The sequence below is a fragment of the Nuphar pumila genome, chromosome 2 (genome assembly GCF_984573655.1).
Source record: "Nuphar pumila chromosome 2, dmNupPumi1.hap1.1, whole genome shotgun sequence".
Classification (NCBI taxonomy): Eukaryota; Viridiplantae; Streptophyta; class Magnoliopsida; order Nymphaeales; family Nymphaeaceae; genus Nuphar; species Nuphar pumila.
This window is the reverse complement of record NC_143250.1, coordinates 103,185,704-103,210,346: the sequence shown is the minus strand read 5'-3', so window position 1 is coordinate 103,210,346 and position 24,643 is coordinate 103,185,704. Positions and strand designations below refer to the sequence as shown.

Genomic DNA, 24,643 nt, shown 5'->3' with positions numbered 1-24,643 from the left:
TAAATTCTTTCTTTTCTTTCCCTCTTGTAACTGTCGAAAAAAGCAATAAAGTTTTTCCTCTTGGCGGCCATGGTTTTTTACTCCCTCTCAGATTTGAGGGTAGGTTTTTTCACGTAAATTTGTATGTCGTTGTATTTTGTTTGATCATTCTTGTTTATTGTTTCATTTGATTGTTTTTTGCTCATAGTTTTTGTAACACCCTTTCCCGCCATTGGTGTAATGAAACGACGATTCTAGAAAAGGACAAATTTTTTTTCGCTATGCGATTTACGAAAATCACGTTGCGATTTTTCTTTTTTTTTGCAACGCGATTTAACGATTTACTAACATCGCATAACGATTTTTGGTTTTTGTTTTCGCTACTCGATTTTCATAAATCGCTACATGATTTAACGATTTTTTTTGCTACGCGATTTTCGTAAATCGCTACTCGATTTAGCAATTTTGTTGTTTTTTTTTTCTACACAATTTTCGTAAATTGTGACTCGATTTAGTGATTTTTTTTTTCGCTATGTGATTTTTATAAATCGCTACTCGATTTAGCGATTTACGAAAATCACATAGCGATTTGCCGTTTATTTTTTTCGCTAAACAATTTTCATAAATCGCTATTGTGTGTAAATCGTAAATTGTGATGTCGAACTCTGCCCCTTGAGCACGATCTTCGCCGTGATCAAACCGTAGTCGCCAGCCATCCCGATGGTAGTCTAGAGGTCCATGACAAGAAAGCCGGAGAGGAATGTGCCATTCTCGATGTTGGTGGGGAGGTGGGTCCTATCGGAGAACACGATGCCGGAGGTTCAGATGAGGACCTCGCAGTGCCAGAACCCGACGAATGCTCACCAGGACTTGAGGGTGCGAACGCCCGTGTTGAGCAATGTCAGGGTGGCCTGAAAGGCATAACTTTGATCAAAAGTATTGCTGACGTAGGGGTAGGCGGATTGTACTTTGAAGGGCTTCTTTGTATAGGTGTACTAGAGGAAGATTCCGTTGCAGGTGTCCTTCGAAGCTAGATGAGGGCAACATTCCGGCCACTGCTAGCAGGAAGAGGACGATGATCACCATCGGATCCTCGTCTCTTTGTCTGCCTTAATTTCTTTTCGAGAGAGAGAGAGAGAGAGAGAGAGAGAGAGAGAGAGAGAGAGAGAGAGAGAGAGAGAGTTTTGAAGTGTTTCACGAAAAAGGAAGAAGAAGAAAATGACAATGGAAAGTTCAAAAAAAAAAAAGAGAGAGTGCTTCATGTTCATTTTGTTGTTTGGACTTTGAAGAGTTAACATCATTCTCGACTTTCTGGATGGAGAACATTTTTATCCTTTTCTTGAACAATCTTTTTTCTTTTTTTAAATGAAGGATATTTTTGTCATTTTTTTGAACCGTCGTTTCATGGCAAGAATAGCAAGAAAGGATACTTAAGTCTTTACAACCGCACCGAACTTCGATGCTAAGTGATGCCAACACACACGGGAATACGAGCCCCACGTGCTTATATACGTGACGATCATTCGGACCCCCGAACATGCACGGTAGCAAATAGTGCGTCTTTGAGGAAGAACACACAACACCCTCCCTAAAGTGCCACGATAATATCTGACAAGTTTTTTTTTTTCCAATGAAGAACAGAGAAACCACCCATGAAACAGAGTCCTAGTCCTTCCGGCTATGCATGCCATACTTGTAGTCACTGTTCCAGCAGTGCAAACCTGTGGCACACACCTCACCCCAGGGAGTCGCCTTACTTCGACATAATGTAAAGGTGAAGCCAGTGAGAATGGAACCTTGACCGCACTCCTAGCGGCAAGGTTCCCCTCCCACTGCACCAAACCCCTTGACTCAAAAGGCTTTTCTATATTGCATCAAAGGGATAAGAACAAACACAAGTGGGCATTCATGACCTGGTCACAAGGGTGCACTGTGATGTAGTCAATATGTTAGGCTCAGGACCTCGAAGAACAAATCTCATGATGCTGGCTCACTACCAAAAAGCACCCTATGACTTTTTTGGGGCATCTTACCAATGAGAGTGCATTAGGTGAGAGGCAGCTTTAAGGCATACCATCAGAATTGTTTTCGATGCCGTTCATCCATGTGATGAACGACAGCTAGAACACCATGGCGTTTGTTTTGTTTCAGTCGTTCATTTTTTTGCACCGTAGATTCCACTCATCTACAACTTGAATTATTCTAAAAACAATGTTGTGAGAGTCATCTAAGAAACAACCTATCCATATTCTTGATGTTGTAGCTGCCGTTCATCAAATAGATGAGCAGCATCCAAGGCAGAACTGACGATACCTGATGCACTCTCCTTTTGAATCAATGAATCAAGTATCCACCCCCTCCCCGGGCGGTCCACACATCTTGGAACACTTCACAGTAAATCAAACATCATCAAGATGTCACAAGTTTGAAACGGACGGATAGCTGTATGTATAAAAAAAAAAGTGGGCTTTAGTTTTTGTGATAAAGCAACGGCAGCCCCATGGACCAGTACGAAAATATGTCACAATCATTTGTAGATGCTCATCGACAGTGTTGCATGAAACGTGACCGAGTTCATGAACTTACAAATTCTTGCTAACCTTGAAGCGCCAAGTTCCCCCAGAACCGACGGCAAGTTTGGACTGAAACAAGTCAAGTTCCCAACTTTCTTTGACATTACAAACGCACATCGTGCCGTATGCGAGTGGGGATCCGAATATGAGCAATCTCATAAGTTGTATCGTAACACCCATCAAAAGGCATTGATTTTAGAGGGCCACATGCAGCTGGTCATGTGGGCCTATTGTTAATGCTCATGATATCGCCATTGACTGGATCCCATCAACTATCCATCTACTCACGGTGCTTGGACTGAATAGTTTTGACAATCGGCCGATTCAGATTCGCTCATACCAAATCTGTTTTTGTCTTTGAAAACCGATTCAGATATCAATATATTCAAAGTTCGAACAGAGAAAAGCTCGTACCAAATCCGTATTTTTTCCTTGTAAATGAATTCAGATATCTATCAAATCCGAATTGAACTACAAGGAGATGGGTTTGATTAGACTTACAGTAAAATCCGATCCATTGACATCTCTAGTAGGAACTTACAACTCGCGTTAATAATATCAGATTGCTCACCAAACAAGGAAGACGAAGCCTCAAAGGGGTTTGGCGTAGTAGAACGGAGCTGAGGAACGCTAGAGAGGCAGTTTATGTTGAAATGTCATGACTGTCATCTCTTGCATAAGCTGAAGCATGGCGACTCCTTGGAGAACACATATCCCATCATTTGAAGTAGGATGAGTTTGATCGTACATTCAATCCTAGCCGTCCTAACCCATAGAGCAGAACCATCTACCCGTTGATTGGATGGCTACGATTGAATGCAGGATGAAACTCATCCTATTTGAAATGATGGGATCTATGTCCCGCTTTGCGGGCAATGAGTAAGCTGTCAGGACAGTGAGCGTAAATACGGCAGGCAGAGCCAGCGCGGCTAGTTCCCTTGACCCGGTTTTTCCGTGTAAATAAAAAGAAAAAAAGGAAGCCCAAACCCCGGTCACGAAAACTCGAAGGAGGATCCCAGCCGCCCGTGATTTTCAGTCCCGCCTCAAAAACAGTGACGAATGCCAAACCGGGTAGCTTGGCCGAATATAACAGCGAGAGCGAGTTGAGCGAACGACGAGCTTCTTCTTTTGTTTTTAAAGAATCTGAACAAACCAGAGAAGGCATTGGTTGCGCGTTCTCGCCGCGTCATCAATAACACGCGCAAGACGATCTACCGGAGACGAAGGTGAAGGGTAAAGGTCAGAGCCCAGAGGCGTCGCGTGGTTGTTGTTGTTGTTGGTGGTGGTGGTGGCGGCGGCGGCGGCGATGAGAGGTGCGTAAGGAGAGAGGTGGGTTGGGGTTGGTCAGCATATGGGGGGCCCTCTAGTGGACGGCATTCGTCGATGGTTGCAACGCCGTCTGAACCACAAGGCCGACCCTCGCTTGCGATCGCAGACCCACGATTCTCACGCCCCCCTTAAGCCCGTCCTTGTCCCCGAGCGCGTCCGGATGGCGGGGATCGAGTCCCTTCAGAAAAAGGTAGGAGGGTCGGAATAATATTCTCGGTCCCGTTTGGTTGGCCATGATTTTAGGGGATCGGTCGGGGGAACGTACTCTTTTTCGTTTGTCTTCCTTTCTTTCGACTCTCTTTTTTTGGTGAAAAATTTTGGGTTCTTTTTTTTTTTTTTCAAGGGCACCGGTTAAAGTTGGGGAAAATAGAAAGAGAAAAAGGTTCGGAATTTATGCTAATTCTTTGATTCCATTTTTCTTTTCTTTTCCTGATCTTTTTTGTGATTTTCTTTTTCTCTTTTGGGGATATCCTTTTTTTTTTTTCTAATGTTGGTGATCGATTGCTATTTCTCTAAGAACACAAGATCTTGGTTTTGTCTGTTTTGAGGCTTCATGAATTGGTATGGGTCGTCGATCGTATGATTCCAGTTCGGCTGGTTTTGATCTCAACAAGAACTCGATTTCAACGAGCTTTTTCTTGCAATTTTAGGTGCGGGTACGATCTTGTATGTGTTTTCTGATCTTTTTTTTTTATATATTTTTTCGCTTTAATGATGAATGTGAAAAAAAGGGCGGGTACATTTCATTCCAATTGATCATTGAGCTGGATTTTGGTCGTTATAAGATGTTATCTTCGTCTTTAGGATTGTTGAGAATATTGCCAAGCTACTTGAAAACTGAAATGATAGTCATTTCTCGATTTTTCTTTGGATCCTTGGCACAACATTTCGACGCCCGATTTCTTTCTGTTCTCTCTTTCAGAAAACTGCGTTTTTCTTGTTGAAGCCTTGGACTTTATGCTCATCAGCCTCGCCCGTTTTCTGTTTCGTCTGATCGTTTTCGCATGTTGTTCTTGGTAGTTGGGTTATATCTCTTCTTTAATTTGCCAAAATTTGCTACTTTTGGTTTTTTTCAATCATTGGAATTGCTTTCACTGTGTAACGCTTAAAATTTTGTTGCCTGTCGCTGCGTATACCTATAAATAGGGGCCCTGCAAATTATATTGAGCATTGCCAAAATAACTATTTAAAAAGCTTAATATGATACTGCACCATTTCAACTGCATTCTTTTCTGTGATTATTGATAATTTGGTTGTTAGAGTAATTTATGGTTTGTTAGTGTTTGACGACACATAACTGGACTCTCATGGTTCATAATTTTTGGTATCAGAGCATGCAAGACACAGATTTCTTCACAGAGTACGGTGAGGCAAGCAGATACCATATACAGGAAGTTATTGGCAAGGGAAGCTATGGTGTTGTGGCATCTGCAATTGACACCCATACTGGGGAGAGGGTAGCTATAAAAAAGATAAATGATGTTTTCGAGCATGTTTCTGATGCCACTCGTATTCTGCGTGAAATCAAGCTCCTTCGGTTGATTCGACATCCTGATATTGTTGAAATAAAGCATATCATACTTCCTCCATCGCGCAGAGAATTTAGGGACATATATGTGGTGTTCGAATTGATGGAGTCTGATCTCCACCAAGTGATCAAAGCGAATGATGATCTTACCCCTGAACATTATCAGTTTTTCTTGTACCAACTTCTTCGAGCATTGAAGTATATTCATACAGGTTACTATGAGCCTTGTCAAACACATGTTTTTTCGTATGATAAGACATTTTGCTAAGATGGAAAGTTTGATGGTTGCTATATTCACTGTTTTCAGCAAATGTGTTCCATCGGGATCTAAAACCAAAGAACATACTCGCCAATGCTGATTGCAAGCTAAAAATTTGTGATTTTGGCTTAGCTCGTGTGTCATTTAATGATGCCCCTTCAGCTATTTTCTGGACAGTAGGTTCCTTCTTCATGCAACCTATATCTATTTGCTGTTTCATGTCATTGCAGAATTCACTATGTTGGATTCTGATATGGTCATTATCATCAGTGCTGTTATTATTGCTTTCTGTTGTTTTCACCATCCAGTTTATTTTTTGACTTTGTTGCTCAGTTGAGTTTACATTTGTTTGTAGGTGCTGACATATTTTCTTATGTTTTGTAGGATTATGTGGCAACCAGATGGTACCGAGCTCCCGAACTTTGTGGTTCATTTTTCTCCAAAGTAAGAGGGCTACCCTTGATATGCATTTTTAATATATGGTTCCTTTATCTCTTTCACTGGCTTTTGTAATGGCTAATTGGCTGTGTGCTTTGCTTGTCAGTCTCCTAACCATCATTACTTGTTCTTAGTGATGCCAGCTATGACATAGCTGTAGTTCTTTTGATGCTAGTCTTCTTGTTAAAGTGCATGTTGGATTCATGATATTGGTGGCTGGAAAATTTCTTATTTTATAGTGCAACTGTAGCAATTTGCAATCATAAATCTGGTGTTCTGTGTATCTTTGAATTTGCAAGTGCTAACTTTCTCATTATTACATACAAGATAAAAAAACAATTTAGATTACTTAAACAGGATATACAAATTGTAATGTGAGTAATACTATCTGCCTTGTCATGCTTAAACCAAAATGAGGAAACTCAACTCACTAAAAGAGATGGCAATCATGACATTATACAAGAGTATGATGATCACATTTCTGGAGAGTTGTTGCTGAACTTCTTTCTCTCTCTCTCTCTCTATATATATATCATAGTCACCTGTATCGTTAAAGGTAATTTCTCGGTGAGGGTATTTCTCAGAGAGATTTTCAAAAGTTGATAAATCTCGAGAATATCTCGGGACTTTAAAAAAATCGAAAAAAATATAAATAACAACAAAAAAGCTAAGAAAATAATAAGTTTTGCATTATTTTTCTTCCAAAAATATAAAGAAACATGTTTTAAATGTTTTAAAATATAAAAGAAACAAAAAATAGGAAATGCAAACTTAAAATAAATAAAAAAATATTTTTTCCCAAAAATATTGTGATAATATCACAATATTTTGTCTTCTGGCAATATTTTGAAAATATCGTGAGATATTACCTTTAATATCGGCTACCTTAAAATATTGGTATTTCTTGCGATATTTTCAAAATATCTCCAAAATTGGTGACAGATATATATATCTGTGTGTGTACACATGCATGTGGGTGGGTGAGTGTGCGTATGCGTGTGTGTCGGCGTGAATGCACGCTTGGTTAGGATATCAAGGGTTCCCATTCTGGTTGGATATGTCACCAAATTGAATCGATTTAATTGGGCTTGATAAGGTCTTTCAGATCTAATTAGTTGAATGCAATTCTATTTTCAGTTTTCCCATTAAATTATTTTTTCAGTTGAAGCCATTTACATGTGAAGATATTTCCTGTTAAGGCAAATGACTAGTAGTTCATGTCAGAATCTGACTCCAAGCACGGGTAGGCCATGTCTGATTAGGATTCTGCATTGTCTGCATCATACTGGGTTGCATCCATGTGTTATGTGCATTTTCGAGCCTATGGCTGAAGCAGTCACAACAACTTTCATGCTATTTCTATTGGCATGGTAGACACTATCCCTTCTTTCACATTGGTGGACCCTTACTAACAGAAACTGTTACTGTCATGTTTCCTCTCTCATTCTGCCAAGTGCTTCTGGATGTTAGAATTGTTAAACTAGGAAAATGATAGTAAAATAAATAACTTTTATGTCAGTGAGGCCACCAATTGATTATTTGGCACATTCCTGTTCACCTAGCAAGTGCTCTTGGTGTTTATGATAAGGTATTATTTCTTGCTGCCAGTTTACGCTTGTATTATGCTTTGTTTTTGTTGTGGCTGACTATTCTTACATGCCAACTTGATGGATTATGTTTGGTGCTTGTGTTCTTAGATTGACTTCACTTCTCCACTTTTTTTTTTGGTGGACATGAGAAACTGTTCATGGTACTTCTGTGCATAGTTTTGTCATGAAATGGCACAGAACCTGAGGCACAAGAAACAAAAAAATGACAACATAAATGAAGTCCAAATGCATTATTAAAATGCATTTGACTAGATAATATAAACCATGCATAGCCATGAAGAAAAACAAGACAAAAAAAATAAATATTATTAATAAAAAATATACAAGAACACCTCACTACCACTCATGCACACCTACAACACTCATGCACACACTATACATCCATCCATCCTCCCTCACATTCACTTACACACCCACACACTTATATACACACGAGGGAGAGGGACTAGCCTAATGGCTAGTTTTGGTCAACCTAATTTAACCAAAAACAAGAAAAAATAATTAAAACAAAAAAAAAAATACAAAACTCAGTCATTTAAATAATGACTGAAAAATACATGCAACAAATGAAAAATACTTATTCTACCCCTATTAAGTCTACTTACACTGCTAAGGACAAAGACCAATAGGTATACCAAAAGCTATGTCACAGGGATTCGGCTAGCAGGGTGCCGCACCCGCGTCGACGTGACTCGATGCGGGTGCGGTCAACCCGATCCTGGGTGCGTTGACCGCACCCAGGATCATTTAGGTCCATTTTTTTTTTTGGATTTTTTTTTTAAAATTTGCCCAAATGGGCTGCGATTTTTTTTAAAAAAAAATTATGCTGACAGCAGTTGTCTGTCAGCTGCTGACAGCTGCAACAGCTGTCTGTCAGCTGCTGACAGCTGCAGCAGCTGTCTGTCAGCTGCAGCAGCTATTCTGTCAGCTGCTGACAGCTGCGAAATTTGAAAAAACCCGCGTGTTCCCCCGACCCCCTATATATATATATTACATTTTTGCCCCTGCCGCACCCCCGCACCCGGGTTTTTTGGAAGTGCCGAATCCCCGCACCCGCACCCATGTGACATAGACCAAAAGTATACCTTAAGTACAAAAGAAAGAATACAAAAGAATAGGAATTGTAGAATACAAAAAAAAATACCAAAAAGTATACCTAAGTATACTTAGGTACATACAACAAATACAATATGATATTATATATCTTAACACCCCCCTCAAACTTACGGTGGATCATCGAAAATCTGCAAAAAAAAAATACATAAGTCTTCAAATGCCTCCATAAATAATCGTCAAGTTCAAAGGTTTCTTCAAACTTCAATCATTAGAATTCTAAGCACTCTAATATTGAAATCTCCACGGAGCTTTGGCTCAATCTACAACTTCTTTTAGTTCTTGTAATGATGAAGCAACACAGAGCAATAACTACAACAAAGAGATTATAACACAATGTACATATAGATATATACACACACACATATATATTAAGGCAAAATAAATAATTATAATATTAGATATATGTACATATGAAGAGGGAATGTTCAAGCACGCCAAAAACACAAGAAGGTAAAAATATGATAATCGCTTAAATAATAATGAATCATGAGAAAAACTATTTTAGAAATATTTCCAAAAAAAAAATTCAATAATCATTGAGACAAGAGTTATTAGAAATAATTTAAATCATGAATATTAACAAAGAAGATACTAGAAAACCTAATTCAAAGTATTTCAAAAATAATTAAGAAATGCGATAATCCAATAAATCAAACATCCATATCAACATATCACCAAAGGTAGAAGCAAAATGCTAAATTAGTATACACTAAAAATATAATCACCTGTCAGTATAGACTATCGAGGGACAAACATGCTCATACAATATATGAATGACTTAGATAGACGTTTTATTCGAAGATATAAATGAACAACTATATCAAATTGCTAATAAGCAAACAACATATGTATAAAGGCAGTACTTTAATGTCTCAAAGAGATGCAAAGGCTCAAAAGGGCATTAAAAAATGACCATTTCCCATATAAGGGCAAAAGGGCAGTGAAAAAAATTAGAAAATACATGAAAAGATTTAAAAAATCTCACATAAAACAAATTTTAACATCATAAAAAAAATAATATTTGCAAATCATAACAATGGTTTGGTCACCACAAGCAATCACCTTATTGACCTCCAACCCAACAACCTCAAAATCTGAGTGTATAGATAAAAAGCAAATGTTAACAACCATACCAGTGACCATGTACCAATAAAGCTGGCTATCTAAACTGACAATAAACACCAATTACAACCACAAGAAGTGCACACACCTCACTTCAAAAATGATTGTAAAACCATAACTCACCACACACATGGTTGTAAAACTGATAAAAAAAATCCCTTGTCCAAAGAAAAAGTCACTCAAATAAGCAGAGAGTGGAAAAACAAGAGAAGTAAAAATTTTGCAATGAAAACAAACTAATGCCAACAAAAATAAGCAAGAAGATTTGAAAACAATATTCAAATAAAGGCAAAGGCAATAAATTTTGCAATATTATAAGATTTAATCCACATGGACCAACATAGTCACAAACAATTAACAATTTAGCAATCACAATTAAAGATCAATACAAACATCAAACATAATAACAAGGGACAAATAAGCGGAGTGATACAACACACTCTCAGAACCAGAGATCAAACAACCGTCAATTAGAGTCAAATTGAGTGCCAACATGACACTCATAAACCAACAATCTAAATTGACAAAACAAGATGCACACAACTCAACCCCAACAATCAAACATCTCTACAACAGCGAGGTGTACATAATTCACCTCAAAAGACCAAAGGAAAGGGATGATGCGTCAAAGAAACTATTGTGATAGACTAAACCAAAGCCAAAAGAAAACAAAAACACATTGGAAATCACTTTTCAAAAAAGAGGCTATAAACAAGAGCCGATTTGCAACACACGATTTCATATCAAATCCAACAACGGGAGTTTAAAACCTTGAGTAAATAAAGGTGCAATTATATGCAAAACAAGATGGAAAAATTCTAGTCACTAAAATCCTCATGAGAGGCCTCATATAAGACATTCATAAATCACACAATAATATGCATAAAAAATTCAAAAGACATAAAGTCTTATAACGAATGCAATGAGAAGGCAATTCAAGAGGGAAATAGCCAATAGTGAAATAATCATAATGCCGCTAGGGAAAACACACACAAGCTACACAAGGGCAATGGAAGCACTCAAGTCGGGATCATAAGCACAAGAGTGCACAAGGGTAAGAACCACTAAGGGCACAATCACAATTGCCACCAAGAGCACAAGGGTAACAACCACTAAGGGCACAAGAGTAGTCACACTAAAAAATATTATTTTATTAAGCTCACAATAATGCACAAAGAATACAAACAACTACGCCTTCATCCCAAAACAATTGGGGTCAGCGATATAAACCAAAAAAAGAAATTCATTTTGGGTCTTCCACATGAATCCTTTTCCTCCAATCATTTCTATCCAATGCCATGTCCTCGGTGAGGTTCAAAGCATTCATATCCTTTCCTATCATCTCCATCCAAGTCTTCCTAGGCCTACCCCGACCTCTTTTAACTAATATATTTTCCCATTTCTCCAACCTTCTAACTGGAGCATCATTAGGCCTTCACCGAATATGTCCAAACCACCGTAAACGATTCTCTCGCATCTTATTTTCAATGGGTGCAACACCTACCTTCTTACGTATCTCCTCGTTCCGAATCTTATCTTTTATTGTATTTCCACACATCCATCTAAGCATCCGCATCTCAGCTACACTCATTTTTTGAATATGATGTCTCTTGGCAGCCCAACATTCCGTACCATATAGTAAAGCGGGCCTAATAGTCGTCCTATAAAACTTTCCCTTCAACCGCAATGGCATTCTACGATCGCACAACACTCCAGTTGCACTTTTCCATTTCATCCACCCAACCTTTATCCTATGATTTACATCTCCATCAATTTCTCCATACTTTTGAATGATGGATCCCAAATATTTGAAATAATCATTCACCGATATTTCTTGCTCACCAAGCTTCACTACACTCCCATCACTACTTTGTTGCTTACTAAACCGACATTCCATATATTCAGTCTTACTCTTACTCAACTTAAAACCTCTAGCTTCTAATGTCTGTCTCCATAATTCTAACTTAGCATTAACCCCAGCTCTAGACTCATCAATCAAAACAATATCATCAACAAACAACATACACCACGGTACATTTTCTTGAATTGATCTCGTAAGCTCATCCATCACTATCGCAAATAGAAAAGGGCTTAAAGCAGATCCTTGATGTAACCCAACCGTTATCGGAAAATTGGTTGTCACCCCTTCACAAGTGCGGACATTGGTTACTACTCCTTCACACATATCTTTAATTATACTAATGTACTTGAGAGAAACACCTTTCTTCATCATTGTCCACCAGAGAACGTCCCTAAGTACTCTATCGTATGCCTTCTCTAAATCAATAAAAACCATATGCAAATCTTTGTTCCTCTCTCTATATCTTTCAATAAGTTGTCTAAGAAGATGTATAGCTTCCATAGTTGATCTTTCAGGCATAAAACCAAATAATGCACAAAGAATGGATAAAGAAAAACATTATAATATCCTAAGAACACATGCATCACAATATGATTCTATAGATTTAATGCATGTTAAGATACAAGCAAACATGCTTAATACACAATACAAGATTCATGTGTTACAAATCTAACCAAGGTAAGAATATGAACATGTCATGTATGAAGAGAACATATCAAAATCTTATAAAGTGCTTATGCATGAAAATATCTTCATGCATATACAAAAATTTCATAACATTAAACATTATCAAATAAGGCTACTAAAGATTTCACACACAAAAGATGATTTAAGAGTATGCAATATGCATCCATACAAATTCAACAAGTTTCTAAGTCATGCTCACAAGGATTAGCCTCTATAAAAGATGACAACCCTGAAAACAAAAAAACATGAATTTGAAGTCGTACACAAAGAAGACATGCTCAAGAATATTAGATCACACACATACACATTAAATAAAGAGAATTAAAAAACCTAAGATTCAAATTAGATCTCATAGAAGCATACACATGTATAAATATCATTTCACAAAATCAAATAAATATTATAAACCTTATAAAAATATTTAATAAAACTTTAAATGATCACAAATATGAATGCAATTAAATCCAACAATACTTACATAAATTTGGAAAACATTTAAAGGTTTAAAAATAACCCCATATACCAAAGAGAGTTCAAAGAGCTCAATCATTTGCTAATTAACAAGCATAAAAGGGAAATTTCAACAAGAGCTTTAAAATAACAGAAATTTCAAAGATAGAAAAAACGAGTGCTTTCTCATGCATAACACATGAGATAGACAACACAAGAAAAAATAGCCATATATAAACATTTAACGTACATACCAGATCAAGATCTCCCTTGAATCCAAGTTATACATTGATCATGATTCCTTCACGAAGTACAAACTTGAACCAAAGAATCACAAGACCCAAAGAGACAAAAAACCAAGAAAATTTTCTTGGCTCCGATACCATGTCATGAAATAGCACACAACCCGATGCACAATAAACACAAAAATGACAACATAAATGAAGTCTAAATGCATTATTGAAATGCATTTCACTAGATACAATAAACCATGTATAGCCATGAAGAAAAATAAGACATAAAAAATTAATTTCTTTATTAATGAAAATGTACAAAAAAAAAAAATACAAGCACACCTTACTACAACACTCATGCACACACACTCTTCATACATCCATCCTCCCTCACATTCACTTACACATCCACACACTTATATATACAAGAGGGAGAGGGACTAGCCTAACGGCTAGTTGGAGGGAGGTCCAACGGCTAGTTTTGGTCAACCTAATTTGACCAAAAACAAGGAAAAATAATAAAAATTAAACAAAAAATAAAAAGTCAGTCATTTAAATAATGATTGAAAACTACATGCAACAAATGAAAAATATCTATTCTACCCCTATTAAGTCTATTTACATTGCTAAGGACAAAAAACAATAGGTATACCAAAAGTATACCTTAAGTAAAGAATACAAAAAAATAAGAATACAAAAATAAATACCAATAAGTATACCTAGGTATACTTAGGTACATACAACAAATACAATATGATATTATATATCTTAACAATTTTAACATCTCCTGTTATTTTACAGTATACCCCCGCAATTGACATCTGGAGCATAGGATGCATATTTGCAGAAATGCTGACAGGGAAACCATTATTTCCTGGAAAGAATGTTGTGCATCAACTGGATATCATGACTGATTTGCTTGGCACTCCTGCTGCAGAATCCATTGCTAGGGTTGGTTCTCTTATCTTAAGATTTTTTGACTAACAGCATTCAAGTTTCCCGTCACTATTTTCTGCAATATACAGTTGGAATTTCTTTTTACTTGTTTTAACCTATCTAAAGGACATTCCCCATTTTTATTTTTTCATCTTGATCTTAAATTTCAAAATCTCTAATACATGGTCTATTTATTTGATGAAATCTACAGATTCGAAATGAGAAGGCAAGAAGATACCTAGGCAGCATGAGAAAAAAAACACCAGTTTCTTTCACACAAAAGTTTCCTAATGCTGATCCTTTGGCTCTTCGTTTACTTGAACGATTGCTTGCATTTGATCCTAAGGATCGACCTACAGCTGAAGAGGTCAGATTTACTTGCTGAAATCCTTGTATCCCACAGTAGTCAATCACTGAATTTAATGACACTGCATCTTTCTTGAGTATTTTCTTCTTTTCATCTGCTTCGTTAGGCACTGGCAGATCCATATTTTCGTGGATTAGCAAATGTGGAACGTGAACCTTCTACACAGCCAATCTCGAAACTTGAATTTGAATTTGAAAGGAGAAAGTTAACAAAGGATGATGTTAGAGAGCTGATTTATCGAGAGGTATGGAAATGCATGCAGCTTGGAACTAGTATTCTATACTGCAATTTGACCTTATTAAAATATGCTTCTGCTTAATTACAATGGTTTCCTTGTAAAGCATACAGATCCTAGAGTACCATCCTCAGATGCTTCAGGAATATCTTCGTGGTGCGGATCAGATTAGTTTCATGTATCCAAGGTTGGGGCCTTTTTCCATTTTCCTGATAAAGTTGCATCTGGATTTAGCTTTGACAACAAAAGGATTAAATTCATATGCTGATAATTTTGTTGTGCATTAGATTTGTTTGATCAACTAGGAAATTGCTTGTTTTAGTATTGGTGGGTTAGCTTCAGGAATATCTTCGTGGTGCGGATCAGATTAGTTTCATTTATCCAAGGTTGGGGCCTTTTTCCATTTCCCTGATAAAGTTGGCTTCTGGATTTAGCTTTGACAAAAAAAGGATTAAATTCATATGCTGATAATAGTTTTGTTTGATCAATTAGGAAATCGCTTGTTTTAGTATTTGTGGGTTAGCTAGTTGGTTACCTCTAATTAAGCTTATTTAATATAGGAGTTGTTTTAGATCCTTACATTAACTTGACATTGAAGCTTGTTAACAAGTGTATTGCTATTGAAGATGTTTAATAAGGATTGGGGGGGGGGGGGGCTTATGCTTCCTTGATAGTTTTCGCCTTATTATGGAGGATTTCTTTTGAGTTTGATTGTAGGAAACTGAAATTCCTTCTGTCTCACTTGATGTACTTTCTGGTAGTGGATATTTGTTCTCGGTGTCGGATGTATTCGAGTGCCTGCAATTTATTGTCTGAGATTTGTATTGCTGTATGATGTGTTTTCTGCTGTGCATTGTTATAGGCAAGCTTGACAGTGCCACTTCCACTTCCACTGTCGTAACTAGAGTTGTATTGTTCATGTGATCAGGCCACGACTAGTACTCAGAGCATATTGGTGCCTCGTCTGTTATATATATATATATATATATAATGGATTTTCAGTGCTAAATGGGCACGGTGCTAAATGAAACATGCTAATGGATTTTTGATGTTTTTTTCCAAAATTCCAACCCTATAGATGTGCTCAGCATGATTGATTTACTAGAAATCAGCACTTAGATCATGCATTTTGGATAAAAAATGGTCTTTGGAACCTAAAAAATTTATAAAAATTGTAGACCATTGATTTTTGAAACCTTATAAAAACCAATCCATGCATCGGAATCAAACGCTCCAAGAAGTAAATCCTATAAAAACAAACATATAGATCACATCTGTACGGTCAGAATTTTGAAAAAAAGACCAAAATCCAATAGCATGTTTCATTTAGCAACGTGCCCATTTTGTAGGTTTTCATTTCCCTATATATATTGTCCATCTATTTGCCCCATATTATTGTTAAAATGTAAACCCAAAGATCCCATTGTATATATATATATATATATATATATATATATATATATATATATATATATATATAGAGAGAGAGAGAGAGAGAGAGAGAGAGAGAGAGAGAGATACATATATTATATATGTATAGGTATCTCTCTATATAAATATATCTATCTATCTATCTATATATATATACTTTTATCATAATACCCGAAAAGGGTAATTCTATGATTTCCAGTTTTACGCATATTCCACTTGGAATATGCTTGTATTTTCATTCTTTAATTTTCTTTTTTTTTTCTTTCTATTTTTTACTTTTTTCTTTTTCCTTCTTTTTATGACTTGACATCACCTTGGGGGCCTCCCAATAGAGTCGTTGGGCCCCCCCAACGGTCACAATTGTGACTGTTGGGGGCTCCCAACAACTCCTTTGGGAGCCCCAAGGTGGTTCCCTTTTGCACTTGTATAAATAGGGGTGTTCCCCCTTTGTATTCTCTAGCTTGAGAGCTCAAGCATTTCTCTTTTCTAATATATTGTGGCATTTCATGCCTTTGTGCATGTTCGTGTTGTTTTATGCCTTTGTGCATATTAGTTTAAGTGTTCTTTGAGTGCCTTTTTGTGTGCATCTCTTGTGAGGTTTTAGCGCTTGTATGCGTATTGTCTCATTGAAGACAATTTTACATGGTATCCGAGCTTGGTTAAAGGTTGAAGATTGTGTGATTCTTCGTTTTTCGAGTGCCTCGAAAAATGTGCCTTTGGCTTCTTGAAGATTGGAGTTGAGGCGTCTCTTCTTTCTTTATTTTAGAAGGGTCTTACGACAAGTAAGATCTAAAAATCTTGTTGCGGTACGTACCTCTCCTCTCATCTTTCCTCTCTAATGAATGAAAAAGAGTCACTTCTCTCTTGGTTTTAAACTCAATGGTTCAAACTATCATGTTTGGGCCGGAAACATGGAGGCTCACATAAAAGGGAAAGGTCTTTGGGGTTATGTGAAAGGTACAATCCCGGAACCAAAACCAAAAATCACCTTGATGGAGAAAGGTGAAATTAAGATCCTTGAAGGGGAGGAAAGAACCAAAGCCCTTGAGGAATATTCGAAAAAGCATGATGAATGGGCAATGAAGAATTTCAAAATATTGTCTTGGATTTTTTCTTCCGTTGAGACTAAAATCAACGCAAAAATTATTAAATTCAAAAAAATTTCTTAAGCATGGGAGTATCTTGAGAAAATGTATACTTCTAGGGACTTATCTCATAAATATTATCTTTAAAAGAAGGCTCTAACTCTTCTTCAAGGTGAAATGACCATTAGGGAATATTTTGCCGATCTTTCTTCCATTTGGGATGAGCTTGCTATGCTCGAACCAAAATGGAGTGGAGAGGTGATTGAACTTCGACACAAACAATTAGAAGAAAATCGATTCTTCAATTTTTTGAATGGGCTAAAGTCCGAATTTGAGCAAATAAGGTCTTCTCTTTTGTCATCTTTTACTCTTCCTTCTCTTGAGGTTGTTCTCACCAAATTGAGTGGTGAAGAAACCCGTATCGGTATAAGTAAGCAAGGGCCAAATGTGCTTGTGGTTCCCTCCAACTCCGAAGACAATGATGGACTCAATGCAGTATCTAGGCCCAAAAATAATGTAAGAACCTATCGTCCTCTTCATTTTAAAAGTCAAAATCAAGGAGGAAATAATGGACAAGGAGGAAGGAAGGATTATAGCAAGATTGTTTGCCATTTTTGTAAAGAACTGGGACATATCAAACCCATATGTCCCCAATGGAAGAAATTACTAGCCAATGACTACCATTATTCAACCGCAAAAGGAGGAGACATCTTCAAATGAATCTCTTTCACTAAACCAAATAATGGAAGCTCTCCAACCTCTCCTCAAGGGTCCGGAGCTGCCGTGTCTACCTTCTCCCCTCCAGGTAAAATTTTTTGGCTTTTGGACTCGGGTGCGTCTTTTCATATGTCCCCAAACATGTATTAACTTTCCGATTATTCAAAAAATATTTTTTCATCTTTGGTTTCTACTGCGGATAGAACTTCTCTCCAAATAAAAGGTATTGGTAATTTTGAAACTCAAGATTTTTTCATTCCCCAATTTAGATTTATACCAAAATTAAACTTGAACCTTCTCTTTGTTTCTCAACTCTCGGACCATGGATGTGATATTAAGTTCTCTTCTGATAAATGTTTAATACATGATCGTCGATCCGGGAAATTGATTGGGGAAGGCTCTAGGAAGGGAGACTTATATTATATGGACTTTCTTCAAGTTCCAAAAAATTCTTTTTTTAATGTTACCCGACATAAGGATATAAATGTTTGGCACAAGAGACTTGGTCATCCCAACATCACCAAACTATCTTATTTACATTTTGCTAATCTTTGTAAAAATACATTCTCCTGTAACGATTGTATTCTTGGAAAAATGAGAAGTATGCCTTTTGAACAAAGATCCATGTTTACTTCTAAACCTTTCGAAATTGTTCATTCAAATGTCCGGGAACCGGCACCTTTTGTTTCAAAAGGAGGGTTCTCCTATTATGTAATTTTTGTAGATGATTTTTCTAGGTACTCTTGGATATATTTTCTTAGACATAAGCATGAAGTTTTTTCATGTTTTAAATCATATCATGTGATGGTCAAGAATCAATTTAATTGTAACATAAAGATATTTAGAAGTGACTCCGGAGGAGAATATCTCTCCAACGAATTCAAGACGTACCTTGAGGATAATGGTATTGTTCATCAAAGGTCATGTCCTAAAACTCCTCAACAAAATGGATTGGCCGAAAGAAAACATAGGCATATCATTAAAACCACCCTAACTCTCCTCATATCTCAAAATATTTCAATTTTTTTTTGGGCCGAGTTGGCTCTTGCCTCTATTTACCTTATCAATCATCTACCATCTAGGAACTTAGGTAAAATCTCTCCTTTTGAAGTATTATATAAAAGGGAGCCTGATTATAGCGGATTAAGAGTCTTTGGTTGTAAGTGTTTTGTTCTTACAACTAAGAATGATAAACTTTCTCCTAAAGCTATTCCTTGTGTTTTCCTTGGATATTCGGAGACTCAAAAAGGGTTTCGATGTTACTATTCTAGGAACGATAAATTATATGTTTCAAGAAATGTGTCATTTTTAGAAAATAAAAAAAGGCTTTAAAAGAAATACTTCTCACCATGAAGATGTGGACTATTCTTTCTTATTTGACCTATTGTCTAGCAATGATGATTTATCTAGTGATGACGAAATATCATCAAACCATGATAGTGATATAGATATTAATGAATTTAACTCATCTGATGGTCAAGGAGATAGAACCTCAAATGATTCGATAACCTACTCTCGTAGAAATCAAGATACTTTTAGAAGTGCTATTGAGCAGTATGGTGAGTTTGTTCCCACCAATGATCAGAGACGATCTGAAAGAAATAGGAGACCTCCATCCCGATTTGTCTCCTTTGATTCTTTTTCACCTAAATATAGGGCTTGTCTTAGTGCCATCCATTCTTATTTCGAACCTAGGAACTTCGAGGAAGCCAAAAAATGTGTAGAATGACAAGAAGCTATAAAAAATTAACTCAAAGCTCTTAGGAAAGCTGAGACATGGGAATTTCAAACTCTACCTGTTAGAAAGAAAACTATAGGTTGTCGTTGGGTATTTAAAGTTAAGACTAAGAGCGATGAATCTCTAAAGAGGTATACAGCTCGCTTAGTTGCTAAAGGATATGGGCAAAAATATGGCATTGACTATGAGGAGACATTTGCTCCCGTAGCCCGAATGGTTACAGTCAGATGTCTTATCGCTATTGCATCTATAAAAAAATGGAACATTTTTCAAATGAATATAAAAAATGCTTTTCTAAATGGTGATCTTAATGAAGAAGTGTATATGGATGCCCCATCAGGTATGAAAATTCTTAAAGATAAAGTTCTTCGCCTTCGAAAAAGCTCTCTATGGGTTAAAATAGGCTCCCAAAGCCTGGTATGACAGATTCAACAATGTAATGTTAGAAAATGGATTTTCTAATGCATTATTCATTAGAAAATCTGATGCAAGAATTATAATATCACTTTATGTTGATGATATGTTAATCACATGTGATGATGTCGAAGGAATCAAGGGTATTAAATATGTCTTGACTTCGAAATTTGAAATGTCATACTTAGGTTTTCTAACATACTTTCTTGGAATTGAGGTTGCCTATTCTCAACGTGGTTATTTTCTATCTCAGACTAAACTTGCTTGTGAGATTATTGACAGGTCAGGAATATCCGATGACAAAACTTGCGAAACCCCTGAAATAGTGGGCTAAAAATGAAGATTGATGATGGGATTCTTCTGACAGATCCTACTCCTTACAGGCAACTGGTAGGCTCGTTGATGTATCTCAGCATCACTCGGTCTGATCTGTCTCATGCAATTCACATTGTCAGTCAGTTTCAGCATGCTCCCACAACGGTTCAAATGAGTGTTCTTCTTCTTATCATCATATATCTAAAGAGAACTGTAAATAATGGAGTATTTTTGTCTTCCTCTTCTGAATTAAGGTTAATTGCTTATACTGACTCAGATTGGGGAGGTGACCCTAATAATCGTCACTCCACCACTGGTTTCTGTGTTTTCTTAGGTGAATTATTGATTTCTTGAAAGTGTAAAAAGCAACAGAAGGTCTCTCTGTTCTCCACCGAAGCAGAATATAGAGCCATGACATCTTCCACTATGGAAATTGTATGGATTCATCATCTTCTAGAAGATATGGGAGTTTACATTGGAGAACCAACAAAGTTATGCTGCGACAATAAAAGTGCAATTTATATTGCCAAGAATCACACTTTCTATGAGCGAACAAAATATATAGAGATGGTCTGTCATTATGTCAGGAAAGAATACTTGAAGAAGGTCATTGATCTCCCGTATGTGACGTCTGAATATCAATTGACGGACTTCTTTACTAAAACACTTTCTTCGCCCAGATTTCACTTCCTTCTTGGCAAACTTGCTGTCATCACACCGTAAGTTTGAGGGGGGGTGTTAAAATGTAAACCCAAAGATCCCATTGTACGTATATGTGTGTATATATATACATTTATATATATAGAGATACATATACATATATTACATATGTATAGGTCTCTCTCTCTATATATATATACTTTTATCATAATACCCGAAAAGGGTAATTCTGTAATTTCCAGTTTTACGCATATTCCACTTGGAATATGCTTGTATTTTCATTCTTTATTTTTCTTTTCTTTTTTTATTTTTTACTTTTTTATTTTTCCTTCTTTTTATGACTTGACATCACCTTGGGGGCCTCCCAATAGAGTCGTTGGGGGCCCCTAACTGTCACAATTGTGACCGTGACCGTTGGGGGCTCCCAACGTGGTTTCCTTTTGCACTTGTATAAATAGGGGTGTTCCCCCTTTGTATTCTCTAGCTTGTTTTATGCCTTTGTGCATATTAGTTCAAGTGTTCTTTGAGTGCCTTTTTGTGCACATCTCTTGTGAGGTTTTAGTGCTTGTATGCGTATTGTCTCATTGAAGACAATTTTACAATTATGCACCTTTTGTTCTAAGACTGTACTAGTTAGTGAAAAATTGTGGCTGTCATTAGTTTGACTAATATTGCCTTTATGCTATCATGGTTTTTGTTGAAAATTTCCAGTAAATGCATGTGCATTGCTAGCAAAGTGCTTTGAGGAATTCTCGTCTAGATGAATATCTACTAAAATGTGTTGGCCTGTCTCCATTTCTTTGTCTGTCTTAACAGTGGTGTTGATCGCTTCAAGAGGCAATTTGCACATTTAGAGGAGCATTATGGCAAGGGCGAAATAATCACTCCACTACAGAGGCAGCATGCATCATTGCCTCGGTACATTGCAGATCCTAGTAAAGTTATTGACCCTTATGTACATAGTTCTTTTTGTTCTTGATTATTCTCCTCCTGTTCCTCCTAGAGAGCGTGTGTGCATACCCAGAGATAGTAATTCCAATGAAAACAATGAAGATGAAAAGCGAACCACTGAATCTGTTGCTCGCACAACCCTTGGAAGCCCTCCAGGTCCCCATCAAGGTGAAGGTGCAGGAGTGGCAGTAGCAAATGGCTCGATAAAAGCAAACTACAGTACAAGGAGCTTGTTGAAGAGTGCCAGCATCAGTGCATCGAAGTGTGTGACTGTGAAGCCTAAGAGTGAACGAGAGGTTTGTGAAATACCATGGTTCCATCAAATTGACAATATACTTGAACTTTTGTCTAGATAATTTACTTTTCAAACTACTGTGTTGGTTGTTATCTGGTGTCATTACCTTGCAGATTCATTGCTTTTAGGGCACATTTAGAAGTGAGAAAAATATCATAGGGAAAGATAATTTTATGTATGAAAAGTTTTCCTATGAGAACTTTGTATGAAAAGTTTTCTCTTGTTTGTGTGAGAGGTGCATGTTTGTTGTGAGTAGTTTCTAAATTTGAATATCTCTGATGCGCAGGAGGAGCCCATTAATGAGAACATGGGTGAGATGGTTGATGGTCTGTCGCAGAAAGTATCAGCAATGTATTCTGGCTACGCTCATCCTTGAATCATCTTGGGGTATCATTTGGAGTTGTTGCTGCCCCCCTCCTTTGTCAAGGGGATGCTTCATGTTGCAGATGATCATCCTTAACACCATTGTACTCTTTTCTCCCCCAACTGGCAATACTGACCGACGAATCTAATCAATACTAGAGCCTTGACATCACCATGATAGTTAACGAGAGTGACGGATCACAATTCTGTACCTTTAGTGTTTTGTATGCACTACCTCAATATCTAGATAGCTTGATATGAGGAAGGTCAAGTCGTTTGATCTTCAAGACCTGCTTGTATTTCTTATGTTTAACATAGTATGTTTTCCTCTGTTACGTAAAGTGTGTGATACAAAACATCACTATCTTTTAAGGGCACAACTTTCTCAAGCGGTTCATTTTCACAGCTTAGAAGGTTCTTGCAAACATTCATGGATACAGAGTGGTGAGAGTTTGTCATTTTTGTTGGAAAAAACAAAACATTTACAACTAAATACCTTTAGCATTGAGTAATTTGGGGTTTGTTTGAACAGTTTTTCAATAGGTGAAATGTTGATTAATAAAGATGATGGCATTCTATTAATGAGATATACTGTAGTTAGAGCGGATTCGGCCTAAAAATTTATTTTTGGGTATTAAATGAGTAAGGTTCTTTTTATTTACGATGCATACGGTCTTTACTCAGGAAACAGATACTTTTGATTCTTATTTTTTTTATTTGGTTCATTATACGGAGAAACTGGTGGTGAGTTGGGAAACCTACCGTGTGTTGGGAAATGACCTTGCCGTTCTGGACGGTGTGAAACTTCGAGATCATGCTCCTTGTCAGCCAGAGAGCCTGCTGTTCTGTTGCTTCGACTTTGCAGCAAGAAATGCAACCTGGGTATTGAACTCGTGATGTCCTTCAGCTTGAATGTCTAGAGCTGACTCAGCTAGCCAGGTGCGTGGAGCCTGTGGGGCTATATTTTTTTACACAGAGAAATGCCTTTTTGCTGTGCCTGCCATGAGGAATAGAAAAACTAACATTGGAACAGGGACCTAGTTGCTGTGCCTGCCATACTTACGGTTGCTATTCCGATAATGTAAACTTGTGGCACACTCATTGTCTGAGAGAGTCGCCTTGCATTAGCATAATGCAACGGGTGAAGCCTGTGGGAATCGAACCTTGACGGCTGGCCTAGCAGCCAAGGCCCTCTCACTGTGCCAAACCTCTTGGGTAGGGGTGTCAATATCTTGGGTTTGGTTGGGACCTAGGTGGAACCAGACTTGGATCATATTTTTGGGTACGGTATCGGGTCCAGATCGGAGTTTAATCAGTCCAGTATAAGAAAAATCATATCTGGATCTGATAAAAATTACAAGAATCAAACCGGGACCATACCCTTTTTACATTGAAAAATTGTGGGTTTTAATTGGAACTCAGGTCGGGTCCAGGTCTGCTATAAAATTTCACAAATTATACCCGGGTCCATGTATCAACAGGACCTTCGGGTCTGGACCTGAGTCTTAATCAGGTCTTCTTATTTATCACCATACCCGGACCCTATAGGGTTTGGTTCTGGTTGGGTCCCGTGAAACCAAGCCCTTTGACACTCCTACTTTTGGGGCCACACAAAAATGTGTTATTTGATATATTTTATATAAAGTGTATTTATTATTAACATAATATTCATTGTCAATGATGCATATGTACAAAGAAAAACTAAAAAATTGATCATAAAAGCCAATAGAACGTAAAAAATATAAAAAACACACAGGGTCTCTGAGGATGTGTCATATAGTGTGATGTATCATGTGATTGTATTGGGTCACATGCCTTGGAGGTGCACACTTGGAACCTTGATACGATTAATCATGCTTCCTTTGCACTGGATCTGTATATGGTTTGATTAGACCAGGACCCTCTGACTGTTGAGTTTGGATCCAACTATCCCTTTTTTTTGTTTGGCTAG

General features: G+C 37.2%; 1 protein-coding gene across 2 annotated transcripts; it reads left to right on the top strand.

Annotated features, from left to right (window-relative positions):
• The first annotated feature begins 3,667 nt into the window (after window positions 1–3,667).
• On the top strand, window positions 3,668–23,081 carry LOC149846483 (mitogen-activated protein kinase 9-like). Of its 2 annotated transcripts, none has more exons than XM_089996363.1 (11): window positions 3,668–4,071; window positions 5,213–5,621; window positions 5,717–5,844; window positions 6,053–6,112; window positions 13,987–14,136; window positions 14,333–14,488; window positions 14,595–14,732; window positions 14,837–14,910; window positions 21,900–22,001; window positions 22,087–22,330; window positions 22,616–23,081. In XM_089996363.1, exons 1-11 carry the CDS (start codon window positions 3,904–3,906, stop codon window positions 22,703–22,705), a joined length of 1,719 nt encoding a protein of 572 aa, XP_089852489.1. In that variant the 5' UTR covers window positions 3,668–3,903; the 3' UTR covers window positions 22,706–23,081. The 2 variants fall into 2 exon arrangements, with proteins under 2 accessions (XP_089852489.1, XP_089852490.1); XM_089996364.1 differs by lacking the exon at window positions 3,668–4,071 and adding an exon at window positions 4,148–4,263.
• The last annotated feature ends 1,562 nt before the right edge of the window (window positions 23,082–24,643 follow it).

What these genes read in the sequence shown, in the direction of transcription:
- LOC149846483 (XM_089996363.1), top strand. Translation starts at nt 3,904, where the DNA reads ATGGGGGGCCCTCTAGTGGACGGCATTCGTCGATGGTTGCAACGCCGT. An exon ending in CTGCAGAATCCATTGCTAGG is followed by an intron (nt 14,137 to 14,332) that starts GTTGGTTCTCTT and finishes TGAAATCTACAG; the next exon opens with ATTCGAAATGAGAAGGCAAG. An exon ending in ATTAGTTTCATGTATCCAAG is followed by an intron (nt 14,911 to 21,899) that starts GTTGGGGCCTTT and finishes CTGTCTTAACAG; the next exon opens with TGGTGTTGATCGCTTCAAGA.